Source organism: Balaenoptera musculus, chromosome 12 (genome assembly GCF_009873245.2).
Source record: "Balaenoptera musculus isolate JJ_BM4_2016_0621 chromosome 12, mBalMus1.pri.v3, whole genome shotgun sequence".
Classification (NCBI taxonomy): Eukaryota; Metazoa; Chordata; class Mammalia; order Artiodactyla; family Balaenopteridae; genus Balaenoptera; species Balaenoptera musculus.
In genome coordinates, this window is record NC_045796.1 from 52517426 (window position 1) to 52533830 (window position 16405).

The 16405-nt window shown below is 40.1% G+C and overlaps 1 protein-coding gene across 1 annotated transcript in view; it reads left to right on the forward strand.

The window, feature by feature from the left end:
* The window catches only part of SCML4 (Scm polycomb group protein like 4), a 110223-nt gene that overhangs the window by 38157 nt on the left and 55661 nt on the right, over positions 1-16405 (forward strand). Inside the window, exon 2 of the mRNA XM_036872023.1 lies at positions 7769-7983. Coding sequence (XP_036727918.1) covers positions 7828-7983 — 156 coding nt within the window. The 5' untranslated portion in view covers positions 7769-7827. The remainder of the gene's footprint in view (positions 1-7768; positions 7984-16405) is intronic.

The window sequence follows — 16405 nt, forward strand, 5'->3', positions numbered from 1 at the left end:
AGCACAAATTTCCAATAGAAACTTCCAGAGAATGAGAATTATTCACTCATTGTTTATTTTCCCTTTATACTATTTTTCTGCCTATGGTTTAAAATTCAAATAATGCAAAATGGTACAAAGAAGAAAGCAAAATCATCTTTCAATATTTTTCTGCCCAGAGCAACTACCATCAGCCTTTTTGATGATTATCTTTCTCAGACTTCTTTCTGTGCCTAAACACATGCAGATTTTTCTCTATCTGTATATGTAAAAGAGGTATGAATAGAATTGTACTATAAATGCTATTTTGCAATCTTTATAAATGTATGTATATAGGCATGCATGTATTTACACACAAATTACAAAGTATTCCATTTTATGAATGTGAAATAATTTACTAAACGAAGGCTGCTTTGAGAGGGGCATTTTGATTGCTTTCAGTGTTTTACTGTCATAAACAATGTTTGAAGAATATCCTTGGCCATCTATCTTTGTGTTCTTCCCAGATTATCTTCTTAAGATAAATCCTTAGGAGTGATATAGCTAGATTAGGAAGTGTGCACGTATAAAGCTTGTAAGTGATTTTCAAATTGTCCTCCAGAAAATTTAACCAATTTCTACTTCTACCAACAGTAAATGGGAATTTCCTCTACCCCCTTGCCAACATGGAGTATTATCAGGGTTATTCACATTTATCAATCTGATAAGTGTCAAATGATATCTCAATTTACTTTTTGGAAGGTTACCAGTGAAGTTTAGAATCTTTTCTTGTAATAGTTGATCATTTATTTCTCTCCTCTCTCTTTCCTCCCTCCCCCCTTCCTTCCTTCCTTTTCTTTCTTCATTTTTTCTTTCTTGCCTTCTCCAATACACCCCCTGCCTTTTGTGAGTTGTCTGTGTCCTTTGCCCACTTTTCTATTGGAGTGTTAATTTTTATTTTAATAATTTGAAGGAGTTCTTTGTATTAACCTTCTGTTGGTTCCATATGTAGCAAATAGTTTCCTCAGATTTTCATTTATTTTCAACCTTATTCATGATTGTACTTTTGCTGTATGAAAGCATTTGTGGTCATGTCCGTCAGTCTTTCCATGTCCACTTCCTGAGTTTTCCATCATACTTAGAAAGTCCATCCCCATCCCAAGAGTATAAAAATGTTGACTTATATTGTCTCCAGCACTTCTTAATGTTTCTTTTATTTTTGTATATTTTAGTCTTAGATATCTCTAGGATTTGTTTTGCTGACATATAGTCAAAACTTTATTGATTTCTAAGTGCCAGTTGTCCACAAATTATTTATTGAGCTGTCTGCATTGATATGAAATGATCCTAAATTTCAAACAAATGGAAATTTAATATACGTTTAATTTCTGGACTAACTTTTCCATTGATCTGATTGCTTATTTCTGTACCATATTGCTGCCGTTGTTATAGTTTTATAACACATTTTAAGAACCAGAAGGGCAAGTCTCTCCTGCTGGCCTTTGTTTTGTCTTTCTTTTCTTAAAATCAGTTTGGATTTTTAATGTGATTACACTTAATTTATAGGATAATTTAGGTAAAAATTATATTCTTAAAATATCCATCTGTCCAATGATAGATTAATCTTTTAATTTATTCATCTTATTTTTAAGGCATAAGTAGAACTTCAAAAACCATTATTTTCTTCATGTAACTCCTTCCACTTCTTATTAAGTCTATATGAAGAACAGAGAAGGGTCTGAAATTTTATCCTCTTCAAGCAGACAGGTTAGCCTACCCCGGTGTCGTGGATGCTGGCAGAAGAAAGGTGACTGCTAGATCAGAGGCACAGCAGGTGGTATAATCTTCATGTTCCCATCTGCTTCTCTTGTCCAAGTTCCATTGTGGATGCTTTACATGCAGTAGTCACAGCTGAGGAACTCTAAGCTTAGGGAACCTTAATGAGAACTCAGGGTAAGTTTCCTTGAGCTAACTGATGAAGAATGAGGGGACTAAGCCAGAGCAGGAGGAAAGAGCATTTTAGGCAAAGGCCCTGTGATGGGAGAAAGTGTGGCAACAATAAATATCTGGAAAAATGGCCACCATAGTGATTCCATTATCTTCTGGCTAATGGAGCTGAAGACAGCTAGCCTGTTTATTTTTCCTATTGTAAATGATCTGTTTGTTCTGCCTAAATGCTTATAGATTTTTCCCTTTGCTGTTGAGTGTATTTTTTTTAGGATTTTTTTGTTGTTGTTCATTCTTTTTTTTTTTTTTTTTTTTAAATTTATTTATTTTATTTTTATTTTTGGCTGTGTTGGGTCTTCGTTTCTGTGCGAGGGCTTTCTCTAGTTGTGGCAAGCGGGGGTCACTCTTCATCGCGGTGCACGGGCCTCTCACTATCGCGGCCTCTCTTGTTGCAGAGCACAGGCTCCAGACGCGCGGGCTCAGCAGTTGTGGCTCACGGGCCTAGTTGCTCCGTGGCATGTGGGATCTTCCCAGACCAGGGCTCGAACCCGTGTCCCCTGCATTAGCAGGCAGATTCTCAATCACTGCGCCACCAGGGAAGCCCCGTTGTTCATTCTTAAAGGAAGTTTCTTAAGACACAGAGAGGCTATTTATGCTTGATGACAGCCTCTTAATATATCTTTGAGTATTTTACTTTGCTATTAGTTTTGACCTTTTCCTTAAATATTTGATAAATTGTGATTGTCTATCATCCATAGTTTTGTTTTCCCTAAAAAATTTCCATCTGTTTTGTTTCCACTGCAGTCCAAGATTGGGACCTTTCTTTATTTTCAGTATTGATCTTTGCTTTTTTTACTTTTTGTTGTTGTTCATGTCTTAGTTTTGGAAAGGGAGACTTTGGGGACCCTGCAGTTTTGCCACCATCTTTTCCAAAGTGTCTGGATCTGGTTTTTTTTGTTTTGTTTTTTTTTACCCGCAATAAATGTGTATTTATTTATAAATTTCAAACATGTGCTACACTGCAAAATTATGTGTTATAAAATGTACACTTGGAACAACAGAAATTTTAAAAGATGAGATAAAGAGAAATACCTAAAAAGGTTTTAATACTTTTCTCTCTAATGGATCATCTTGATCCCTTCCCCAGGCACATACAGCCCACTTTCAAGACATTACCCTAGAGATAAAGGCTGTCAAATGTGTTGCCTATTTCCCCAGCCTTTTCTCAGTGCGTGTACTAACGTATATATCTTATTTGTTAAAAACGATGAGGGCATACCAGTTCTTCGATTGGCTTTCTCCATATAACACTACATGTTGGACAGCCTTCCTCTCATTACATAAATCAAACTCGTGATTACAGCTCCACAGTAACCCATAATCAGAAACCGTTCATTTCTTTAATCAGACATTTACTAGACATTTAGAATCTCCTGATAGACATTTAGAATGCTCCTAATTGTTCATAAAGACAAAGAACACAACAAGGACCACCACTGTATGTTCACAGATTATTCATTTTTAACCAAACATGTGACTAGAGCTGCATGGTTAATAGTCTGCTCACTCCTAATAAGTTACTCGATTTGCCCAAGTGCCCTGTGGAACAGGCAGTATAGAGAATCATTCTCATTCTGTGGATGGGGAAATGGAGGTTCCAAGAGTCTACCTGATCTAACACAAAATAATAAGAGCCACTACGTTCTCCGTGTATCGTGCTAAGAACTTGACATAGATTATCTGATTTAATCTTCACCAAAGTCCTAGAGGATAGGTATTACTACTATCCCCATTTTAGAGATGAGGGAACTGAGGCTCTGAGAAGTCAGCAACTTACTAAAGGGCACACAGAGTAGTGGGTAGTGGAGTGAGGTCAGACTCTGAAGCCTGGGCGTTTTCTGCCTGCCACTCACTCATTAGGGCTAGGGTGGGGTGAGATTGGAGGCCAGCACACCTACAGCCCTCTTCGAAATAAAGTACCAGCTACAGCTGCAGTCTGGGATGGCCTTGACACTCTGCCCTAGACCGTCCCTTGGTCACATCCTCATGAGCAGGGAGAACATTTTACACAGGGTTAGTAAAAAATATTTCAGGCAATGAATTCAAAAAACTGTATTATCACACGGAGCTCTGCTCAATATTATGTAACAACCTAAATGGGAAAAGAATTTGAAAAAGAATAGATACATGTATATGTATAACTGAATCACTTTGCTGTACACCTGAAACTATCACAACATTGTTAATCAACTACACCCCAATATAAAAACAAAAACCAGAAAAGCTGAAACGAAGTTAACAGAAAAATCCCCTAGTTCTTGAAACTTGTTCTCTCTCTGTTGAGTTAATCTCTTTCCCACCACCAATGTCAGAGGTTTCTGGCTTCTTCCTCCTGGTTGGGGCCAGCTTCCTCCCATAAGGGGCACCTGTCAGTGTCAGCCACGTGCATTACTCACATGGTACATAGATGTGGGCGGCCCAGTTGCCCCGCTCGTGGGGAAAGGTGAGCACCCGGCCCCTGTGTTTTGCGCTACCATCCGCAGGCCACTCCTCGGTGCCCGGGAACATGTCCAGTACACTGTCGGGTACTGGCAACTTCTGGCTGGGAAGGGGGCTCCGGCCCCGACTGCGGCCTCCAGTCCCCGGCCAGATCCGGGCCCCAGCCTCAGCCTCAACCTTGGAGCCGCTGCTGCTGTAGCCCACCCGGGGCGCCACATTCATGGGGGACCCCCTCCACTACAGCACAGCCTGCCTGCCAGCGGTTGAACCACACCAGGAATTCCTCTGTGCAGGAAGTTGGATCTGTTATTGAAAGAACCATTTTGTAGATGCTTTCCTCCAACTCTCTAAAATTATTCCAAGAAGACATTTTGAGACTCCCCCATGGTTAAAATAAACTATTCAGTTTTTAACAGCTTTCTGTCCCATTACCTAAAATTGGATTTATTTTTGTGTTAAAATGATATATATTTGTAACAAGGAATTGGGGAACAGCATCTTCCTGATTGATGGACGAAATACATAATTATTCAGGTATGGTGAATTGAGGAGACTGTGGGAAGACTCCCTATCTCCAAGTATCTCCCCAACCACTAACCAGTACTTAGTATTCTACTAAAAATACTTCACTGTTGTTCCATTAGCATGAAGTCCGTTGATCAGATTTAGTTATCTGGAAAGGTCCTTCATACTCCTGCGATGGATGTGCTTCTATAGAAGGGAGTGGAAAGTAGCACGAGTCCTGTATTTTCCTCCCACTAGGGAGAGGGAAGTAGAACAAAAGAATCCAGTTTAAAAGATGACTATTTTTCCTAGGAAATTATTTCTGGCATATTAGAAATTTGGGGATACTTAAGTGTAATTTTGAGTGATACAAATTCTTAGGATAATGTGCTCATTAGTTTGTTACCCTTCCTTTACTCTTCAAAACCTGTTCAACAAGAAGAGTTTTGTGAGGGAGTGTCTCAGTTAGCAGAGTATCCCAACTCACGAGGGAAGGAGTGCTGCTAATTGAACCTTCCAGAGGACTTGCATTTTCATGAGAGGAAAGAAATTCAGTGCCTTCTCTGATTGCGGATTTTCTCTTGTTGACTTTTGATCTTGTTGTTATTAAATACTTGCTGACCTCCTCATTAGAGGAAAGTAGAAAGGTAGAGAAACTTGTCCTAGACTAGGAAAATTCCTGTTTCCAAAATCTGTAAAGATAAACTAATTATGAAGAAGCAGAAACTTGATCATGGTAGTTCAAAATGGGATTCAGATAAAGTTTCACATAGCAAAAATCTTACTGAATAATTTTTTGTGGTTTTTCAATGTTTTTAAAATCTTCTCTTTTGAAAATGAATATTTGGGTATTTGTTGGCACTGTGGAGCAGAGACACTAAGTCTAGAAATAGTCTAGACATTTACATATTTGTTTACATATGGGTTTATCTGCATTGATCATAATTCCTTGACTCTAAGATGTCTTTAAATATATCACATGTCATTATTTCATATACCACTAAGAAAGAAAAAATGCTCCCTATGGAATTCTGACATGCTTACGTGCTTTAGGGTGCATCCTGATTTCAAAGATGTTACTATGTGAAAAAATATGCATCATAGAATTGATGAGATATAGTATTTTTCTTAAACTGACAAAAACAGGGGAAATTGATATCCTTAATAACTTGTCCATCTATCTGAAATATTTAACAATACAGTCAATAGGTTAATTTATGCTTTAAAATTCTATTTACTAGGTATGATGTTTCTAAGAAAAATCAAGACATTGATAGAATACCATTAATACTCAGAGAATTAACAAAGTGACCTTACATCTATAGATGATACGCCCCAGATTTCCCGTCATGTTTTTTTAATATTTATTTTATTTTATTTTTATTTTTTAATATTTATTTATTTATTTATATTTTTGGCTGTGTCGGGTCTTAGTTGCGGCATGCAGATCTTTCATTGCAGCGTGCGAAGACTTCTCTCTAGTTGTGGCGCGCAGGCTCAATAGTTGCGGCGCCTGGGCTTAGTTGCCCCGTGGCATGTGGGATCTTAGTTCCCCGACCAGGGATCAAACCAGCGTCCCCTGCATTGGAAGGCAGATTCTTAACCACTGGGCCACCAGAGGAGTCTCTTCCCTGTCATGTTTTTAAGAATTCCCACTATTTGACGTTTTCATTCCTGAGTAAAGCAATCTGGTCCCTGCAGTGTTGCCCAGACCAGGGTGTAGGGATTGCTTCTATTGTCTTTTCCAACTCTTTCAGCAGCCTTTTGAGAAAGAGCCTCTCATTTCCACTATTAGGTATCACTAATGCTCAGAAATGAATTTTATCACCTAACATCACCCCTGAATTAAAGTCTAAAGTTCTGTCCCCCTTGCCACATTCCTGAACATTCCAGGAAATGTGATCCTTGAGCTCATGATACAGCTGCGTTCTCTAGGTTGAGGCTGATCAACTACCTCTTGCTGCAAGATTTAGCCAACTTTACTTGAGAAGCTTATTATAAGTATTTTTAATGCTAAGCATATTATAATACGAGGGGGAAAGGATTTGTATGTGGTGAACAATTACCCATAGTCCCACTATCTTTGCCATTGGCAGCATTTTCGCACGTTTCCTTCTAGTTTTTCACCACATAACTTTTTGCAGGGTTGAAATAAATTTTATGTGCAATTTGTGTGATGCTTTTTCACTCAACCTCATGTTATTAAAAAGAGTATTGTTCAAGGCTTGTAACTAGTTGACTGTTTTATTCTGTAGATATATTAACCATTCCCCTATTGCTTGTTATTGGGCTCTATCCATTTTATTTTTGCAGTTCTGAATCATGTCAAAATGAACATCTCTGTATGCAAATCTCTGTCCACATTTTGATAGGGGACATAATCAACGTTAATCCAATTGATTTGTACTGTTAAATTTCTTTCATGGGAAAAAAAAGGTCATAACAATCTGTCACCCAACCAAAGGGTAGGAGTGAATGTGAGAAAACGGTTGTGTTTATTTAATACTGTTATTATTTCAGTTCAAAGTTGAACTGGGAAACTGAGACACATAGATAAAGTTGTCTCCTTGCTGGTGACACCATCTGTTGGCTTGTTGCTGGGAAGCTGTTGTCCTCTTCACCTAGCCAGTATCTTCCCTACTTCACTATAGTCCCGTGGAAATTCACTATCCTTGAAATTATACCAGGAGCCCAACAGCACTTTAAAAGCTCCTACTGGTGCCTGGCTCTCTCATATTTGGTCTTCCCCTCCCTTAAGGGGTAGGTATGGCCAAAATCACCAAACCGGATCCATGTTTGCCTTGCAAACCAAACAAACACTTCTGTTTTTGTTTTGCTTTGTGTCTGGACTAATTCTTAGCACCTCTTCTGCCTGTGAGCGATTTGTCACTTCCTTCTGTAAGACTGGCACCAGCAGAAATGCAGTCTCAGAGGATCCCGGGGAGAAAGCGAGGCCGACCCCCACTTCACTCAACACCTATGAAGATGGCAGTTCATAACCTTTATTCTGCTTCAGCTGGTTCTTTACCAGCAGTGAAGATCCCAAAGAAAAGAGGGCGGAAACCCGGGTACAAGGTATGGCTCCATCATCTCCTTTCTCCAAAGTGGAACTGGGCTGGGGCATGGCGCTTGGGCAGAACTCCAGTGCAAAATGCGATGAGAGGTTGGAAACTGGGTAAAGACAGGGTGAGAAATAAGTTTCTCTCAATGAAGCATGTGACAGACGAGGCTTCATTGTTGCAACATGGCACACAATACATGCTGTCGCTGTCGTGTGCATTTTTACAAGTGGAGAAAGCAAATTACACCAGATGGGGAAAGCTGTAAGGCGAGCAGATTTTAGGGTCATAGCTAAACACGCATTATTAAGCCTCGCATCTCAATTAACGTTTCAGACACTGAGCTTTCCCCTGACTGTTCTTATGAGGGCGGCTCTGGAAGCCACTTTCCAGAACTCATTTGTCATTAATTTCAGTAGAAGCAGATGATGTCCCTGAGACATTTAAATTAATAATGCGAGCAAGCTAGTGTCAAAGGTCGTGAAGAGTTTTCCCTAATAGAGCCTCAATAAGGGGACTCATCATGAAAATTCAGGGTGTTAATTCATAGTTTCCTGCTTACAAAAGGCGCTGACGTCAAGATTGGCTACAAGGAGACATATCAGGCAAAATGAAAATCCTGTTACTCTTTCAAGAATTAATGATTTGGCGAGGCTGTGGGGTGGAGAATAAATTCTCTGATGTAACTGAAATCACGTAAAACAACCCAAACCCGAGGGAGAGCTTCTCCTCTAAGATGTTTTTGAAGAGTCTGCTAGAGAAGAAAGATCATTCAGTTGTTTTCCATGAGCCTTTCGGGCATTAGAAAATGAGCTTCAGAAGTTTCCCTTCGTCTATTTTTCTAGAAATAAAGAGCTTATGTTTCCATCTTGAGATCTGAATACGCAAACCAAAATGCAAATTGGCAATTAACTCCCATATATTTAGGAAAATGTATGGAAATTATTTCAGGTCAGCAGAAAGACAAAGCTTCCGGAAGAATTGGTAATGAATTCAACCTCTATCCCTTTGGTTCTCCACAGTTCTTCCAACTGCTGGAAAATAGACACAATAGGTAGGGGGAAGGTGACTTAAAGTTATTTGGGGGGTCACTCGTTTTAGTAAAAGAAGCTTTTACTCAGCCAGCTCTTGAAGCAAAGGCTTCTGTCACTGGTTATTTTTTTAACAAAGAGAGCTTCCTTTTTCTCATGGGCACACCAGAATTGTGTCTCTGAATTGTGTCTCTGAAGCTGGCCCAGGGCAGGTCTCTCTGCTCAGCTACCTGAGCAGTTGCTGGGGTCTGGGAATTGCATCTGGAAGGCTGGAGCAGGGCAGCCCTTCTGTTTATAGAGCCAGGGAGTGAATCCAGGATCTAAAGAAACACACTGAAAATTTTTCTCTATTTGGCCTTTCTCCTGCTCCCCTGGGAGCTGTGACCCAAGAAAGAAAATTACCGACAGACACAGCATTTCTGGGGCCAGGAAAAATGGAAATTCACTCCGTGGAATGAACCCAACTTTGCAATTTTCCTGTCTCCTGAAAAAGGCAGTTTTCAGTTCTCCTAACACTCAGAGACAGCTCAGGGCAGGAAGAAAGCTTTGGAGACGGTTAGCTGACATACGGGCCCTGCACATGGCAGGTGGATCTTATTCCCATGCCTCACAGGGTCTCTTTTCTGGGGACAGCAGGCCACAGCTCTTCTTTCAGTCCACCTCCCATATATTTGAGGAAATTGTGGGAATTATTTCAGGCCAGCAGCTCCCAGATAGCTCCCCAAGCCAGGGGCTTCGTGTTCGAGAAAAATGGCTCCAAACCGGGTGCCAGTCTGTATGAAGTCCCGACCCGCTCCTGGTGACAGGAGAAAAACGTCTAAAGTCTTCACAAAGCTAAAATGATTCCACCTAAAGGATCGTCCTTTATTCTTTTTTTTTTTTAAATTATTTTAAAAATTTATTTATTTTTGGCTGCACTGGGTCTTCATTGCTGCGCGCGGGCTTTCTCTAGTTGTGGTGAGAGGGGGCTACTCTTAGTTGCAGTGCGTGGGCTTCTCATTGCGGTGGCTTCTCCTGTCGTGAAGCACAGGCTCTAGGCACGCGGGCTTCAGTAGTTGTGGCTCACGGGCTTAGTTGCTCCGCAGCATGTGGGATCTTCCCGGATCAGGCTCGAACCTGTGTCCCCTGCATTGGCAGGCGGATTCTTAACCACTGCGCCACCAGGGAAGCCCCAGGATCGTCCTTTATTCTGAAATATCTGCTTCCTGCTATTTTGGTGTTAAAATTTATTAAGTGTCATATATTGTGAGGGTTTGGTAATCTTAAAAAAATGTCCTTACTTGGTAAAGTAAAGTTAGCAATGTATTAAGTCTCTCTGGTTTTATTTTGACAATTTCTTAGACCCTGAAGCCCCATTTTACCAGTAATGAAATGGTTTTAATTGTGGAGATGCCAGCAAGGAAACTGTATAGTTTGATTCCATTTACCAAATGGCCACTCATTTGGCAGTTTTAACTACCTGGGACACAGTTGGGGAGCCAGAGTTGTTAAAAAAAAAATCCTGAGCAAGTGAAATAAGATATTACTTGGTCTACCCTTAAAGATCTTGTATTTTATTACTAAGAAAATGCTTCCAAACCCTTCCTCAGAGTCTGTTTACCTTTACTGTAGATGCATTTCTTACAAGCTTGATTATTGCAGTTTAATAGCCTTTGATTTGAAGGGGAAGATATTTTGGGGAGAAGATTGCACACACAGCTGGATACTGAAAGTATAATTATATGATATCATGTTAGTAATTTAGAACAATAAAATATACAGTAATATTATCAGTTATAAAACAATAACAATATAACTTTATGTCAGCACATTATTATATTTATATTAACAATATTATCATAATAAAATGATAAGTATTGAGCCAGGAGATTCTGAGGATGCCTGGTTGTACCAACTGTATCACAGGTTTGTGCTGGTTGACATTTGTCGCTTCTTGCCTGGTGCTGTCCCAAGCTGCTCTGTCAATCACCTCTGTGTCCCTGCACGTGTGGAAACTCTCTCTGGTCCAAGTATGGGTATAAGCCTCTCCCTTTAAGACCCAAGCACAGCTAACACAGGCTGTGATATTTAACCCCTTCTCTGAGTCTTGAGAATAACATGAGCAAATTATAGGCAGAAAAGGAAGGGTTTAACTGGCATTCAGATGTGAGTGCTCCAGAGTTCATGGGTCATTCCTCCTCCCAGGGCCCATCTGGCCATGTCTCTTGGCCCCGGCCTGCAGCCACTTTGCTGGGGCATGTTTGCTGCTGTGAGTATCATTTATGGCCTTGCTGCCCCCCAGTCAAAGGAAGGAAAAACCTCTTAACGTCATATTTTCTCCGAAGAGCCATACTCTGACTGCCGTGAAAACAGCTTTCTTCATTATAGAACGGAACATTTACATCTCAGTTCAAAGAATCTGCTGTTGATTTATGTCCTGAGTTCAGAGACTCCCCAAGGTCAACAGGTAGATTTTCCTTACATTTCATGACTAAGGAGACCATGGAAGTCTTTTTAAAAAGATAAAGAGAGAGGGTCTGCACCAGGGATAAACCCTAACTTCCATTCAGTAGACAAAGCTGATTATAATGGCTCCAAATAGCGGGATTTTCAGCTTCTGTGTCTTTATGATTTAAGCAGGAAGAAAAAAGTGCCGGTTTTTTTAAGATAGCCGTTTGTCCCCAGTACACAATAATAATAATTAATACTAATAGCAATAATAGTCATAAGTAACACCTACTGAGCACTTCTACATTTGAGTCTCTGGGCCTAAGCATTTTATATATATATTTCTTATAGATCCTTGATAATTTCATAGTGAGAGGAGTCAGAAAAACTGCAGGAATTAGGCATGAATTAACCATGCTCCGCAGCCTGAGGCCACGTACTGTCGGGCCAGCAGCCCTCTCCACCTCAGCAATCTCTTTGCATTATTGTTCAGAACAGTATTTGTGTTTCCTGATTCAGAAAAGAGTAGATTACTTTCTGTCTGCTCTGTTTAACTAGCTAAGAAAAGTGTAACATGCTCTAGAAAGAATAGCATCCCTGAAATACTAAAAAACAAATAGTTTAAATGTTCTAAAATGTTAATAATTGTATCATTCAGCATACAAATTCAGCTGCTGTAACAAAGGCCAAAGAACAGTGGCTTAAAGAAGATAGAAACTAATTTCTCTCTCATGTTACTGTCTGGGAAGGCCATGTGGGGCTGATTCGATGACTCCACCGGGTCGAGGACCCAGGCTCCTTTTATATTGTTGCTCTGCTATCTTAACACACAGCCTCTACCTCATGCTCTAAGGTGGCCCCTCCAGGTCTCACCATCCCACTACTTCGGCCAGCAGAATGGGGACAGAGGTGGTGGAGGGCACGTTGTTCCCCTTTAAGGGTGAAACCTTCAAAGTTGTATACACCCTCACACTTGCAACTCACTGGCCAGAAGTGAGTCACTTGGCCACACTTACCTCCACGGGAGGCGGGAAAATGTAGTGCTGAGTGACCATGTGATAAGCTGAAATCCAGGGATTCCATTAATAAATGAAGAAAGGAGCATGGATATTTGGGAAAAGCCAGCAATTTCTGCTAAATATTTAAAGGACAGTCTTCCGTTAATTGGAAAATTCACTTTATAAAGAAAGTAATTTTCTAAAGAGCAAGAGTAAATGCAACATTTTCTTTTGTTCCTCCTTTCTTATTGTCATCCTTTTCCTCCCTGAAAAAGTATGTGTTCTTGGCACTGTGTAACAAGGACGTCAAGTTAACAAAAATCTCAATTAGGAGAATGTTCAAACTTAAGTAGAAAGGGTTTGTTTGTTTGTTTGTTTCAACATTTGTTTAAAGCCTCTTTCTAAAGTGTGTTTTCATTCTAACTGTTGAATTGGCTTCAGTGCTTCTTTGATTATCCAGATCTTGTATTGCCTTAAGAGTCATAGTTACGAACACTAACGGCAGCCTAATAGTATGGAAGGGAAGAATCAACATCTAACCTTTCCTGTGCCTATTTTCAAGGTCCCCCTCTTGCTGATGGTGCATATGAAGTACCACCTGTGGCCCGTGAGGGAAATGATGGCACAGGCACTAGGCAGGGGCCATTCCCTTGGGCTGAACAGTGTGCAGCACCTAGGGAGGGGACGGGCTCTCCTGGGGTTTTCTGTGACCCTCCTGCCCTCAGCCCAGGGCTGGAGCAATGGTCAGGGGTGAGGCTAAGCAGTGGATCTGGGGCAGCGGTATCTGGTGAATGTTTCCTGACCAGCATTCTGAGTGTAACTCAGACATGAATGTTAGCTGGTATTTTCACTTATGTTAAGGAGTGAGAGAAATGTAAACAGTGAAGTTGTATGTTGGAATTTCACTCATTTGTCAAGGATGTCGTTGACTTCTTTGCTGAATTGGATAACAGTTTGTGAAAACAAAAAATATTTGTTTTTTCATTCTATTCGCTGTGTAATGGCTACAGACAAGACACACTTTTAAGTTTAATTTGCATTTTTAATATTTTCTCCATCACTCTCTTAAGCCTGTAAGTCAACAAAACAGTAAATCCAGCCCTATTTGTAGCATTTGCCAATTTCCAAGGTGTAAATATTGCCAACATGGCCAGTTTCAAGGCACCAATGTGACTTTCCTGAAAGTGGAGTTGGTAAAAGATGTGCTGCAGTATCACTCTTGTACTGTATTTCCACACAGATGCAACAGTAAAATAATTAGAAAGTGATGAGTTTTGAGTATCTATTACCTTTGTTCTTAATATATTTTAAAAATTAATACTCTGTAAGTGTATGCACTTTAATTTTTAATAATTGCTGTGTCTAACAAACAACTTGCAATATTCCCGAAAATTTAACAATCACCTCTTGTGAACCAATATAAGCTGCTCCACCTCCCCACTGCTCTGAGCTCTGCTATGCGCAGGATGTCTGTAAGTGTATGTTCCATATCCCCACTGTCATCTTCAGGGCTGACCCCACACCTGCTGGTGCGTAGAACTTGGCTCCCTCGCCCGTTTCTGTAAGAAACTCCATCACAGCAAGCATTCCTTGAAATGTGTGGTCTCTACTAAAGATTGTTGGAGTCACGGGGCAGAGTCGACATTCATTAAATACTTCACATGGATGGATCTGTTTTTCTGCATCCCGCTTTATCCAATGATGGTTATTTTTGTTTTCCTTTTTCTTCCTTCTGTCTCCTGGTACTCAACGGAGTACGGGCTTCACGGCTTCACTGTCTCCTCTCTCGGCTGCCCTCTGTCAGGAGGAAATTAACCCGTTCTTCTCAGCCCCACCCAGGCAGAATGGTAGCACCACCTCCGCCTCCGCCTCCGTGCACACTAACCCTAGAGCTGGGAACTGTCTCTCCTGGGGTTTTCTGTGACCACCCCCGCCCTCCGCTGCCCTCACCCCAGGGCTGGAGCAATGGTCAGGGGTGAGGCTAAGCAGTGGATCTGGGGCAGCGGTATCTGGTGAATGTTTCCTGACCAGCATTCTGAGTGTAACTCAGATATAAATGTTAGTTGGTATTTTCACTTATGCTAAGGAGTAAGAGCAATGTAAACAAGGCCAAAGGATACTGGCCCCTCCATCCCTTGCATGTTTAATCTCTCCCAAGGGAAAGGAGAAAAAGGTGTGGGTAAACCCAGAAACAGGCTGACTCCTCGGAATGGAATTAGGCCATTGGCCACAAACTTCTTGTTGTTGGAGCTGATTTGCATTTCCAACAGGCAAGTTTTTTAGACTAAAGTCTAAGGTTAAACACGGTGAGGTATTCAATTTTCCCTAACCCTGCTCCCTGAATCTCCGCAGAACCCTGAGGGAGTTTTGTGTGAAGAAAGAGGAGCCTAAAGGAGCAATGTGACCCAGGGAAAGCTATGGGCAGGGGCGTGGACAAAGCTATCTTCGAATGGCGTGGGAGAGGAAGGAAGGGAGAGAAAACATGATTTTTAAAAAATAGAATCTGGTATATCAGTTTCCTAGGGCTGCTGTAACACAATACAACAAACTGGGTGGCTTAAACAGTGCAAATTTTTAAAATATTTTATTTTTATTGAAATATAGTTGATTTACAATGTATTAATTTCATGTTAGATATACATATATATCACTTAATATATATATATACATGTTAGATATATATGTATTACTGAATATGTATATTCTTTTTCAGATTCTTTTCCATTATAGGTTATTATAAGATATGGAATATAGTTCCCTGTACTGTATAGTAGGTCCTTGTTGTTAATCTATTTTATATATAGTAGTGTGTATCTGTTAATTCCAAACTCCTAATTTATCCCCCCCCTCCTTTCTCCTTTGGTAACCATAAGTTTATTTTCTATGTCTGTGAGTCTATTTCTGTTTTGTGAATAAGTTCATTTGTATCATTTTTTTAGATTCCACATATAAGTGATATCATATGATATTTGTCTTTGATTTACTTCACTTAGTATAATAACCTTTAGGTCCATCCATGTTGCAGCAAAAGGCATTATTTCATTCTTTTTTATGGCTGGGTAATATTCTATTGTGTATATATACCATGTCTTCTTTATCTATTCATCTGTCGATGGAACAACAGAAATTTATTGTCTCACAGTTCTGCAGGCTGGAAATCTGAGATCAAGATCAGCCAGGTTGGTTCCTTCTGAGGGCTGGGAGGGAGGATCTGTTGCTGCAGGCCTCTCTCCTAGCTTTGGGGGGCCTCCGGTGTTCTTTGGCTTGTGGATGGCATTCTCCCTGGGTCTTCACATTGTCTTCCCTCTGTACATGTTTGTCTGTGTGTCCAAATTTCCCCTTTTTATGAGGACGCAGTCATATTGGATCAGGGCCCACTCTAATGAGCTTATCTTAACTTGATCATCTGCAAAGACCCTATTTCCCAATAAGGTCACATTCACAGGTACTGGGGGTTAGGACTTCAACATCTTTTGGTGGGGAGACACATTTTAATCCATAGCATCCAGTATAATAATCTTTATCTTGTAACTAGACATTTAGTCCATTTATATTTAAAGTAATTATTGATAAATTTGGGTGTTAATCTGTGTCTTATTTTCTGTATTCTATTTGTCTCACTCATTCTATGTTCCTTTTACCTGTCTTTCCTGCCTTCTTTTGGATTTTTAAGCATATAATTCTTTCTTTTCTACTTCTTGAAGTTTAAGCACTATGTTTTCTATTGTATTACTGATTGCTCTAGAAATTACAGCATGCTTACGTACTGGAGTTTTCTAAAGTTAACCTTACCTTTGCTTCCTCCTAGATCATACAAGGACCTTAGGACACTTTAACTCCATTTATCTCCCCACTTCAGTATTACTGTCGTCACACATCTTAATTCTTTTTTGCTTTTTTAATCCCTCAAAACAATTATTTTTGTTTTGTACAGTTATTTTCATTTAGATTCACCTGCTTATTTACCACTTAAAAAAATTCT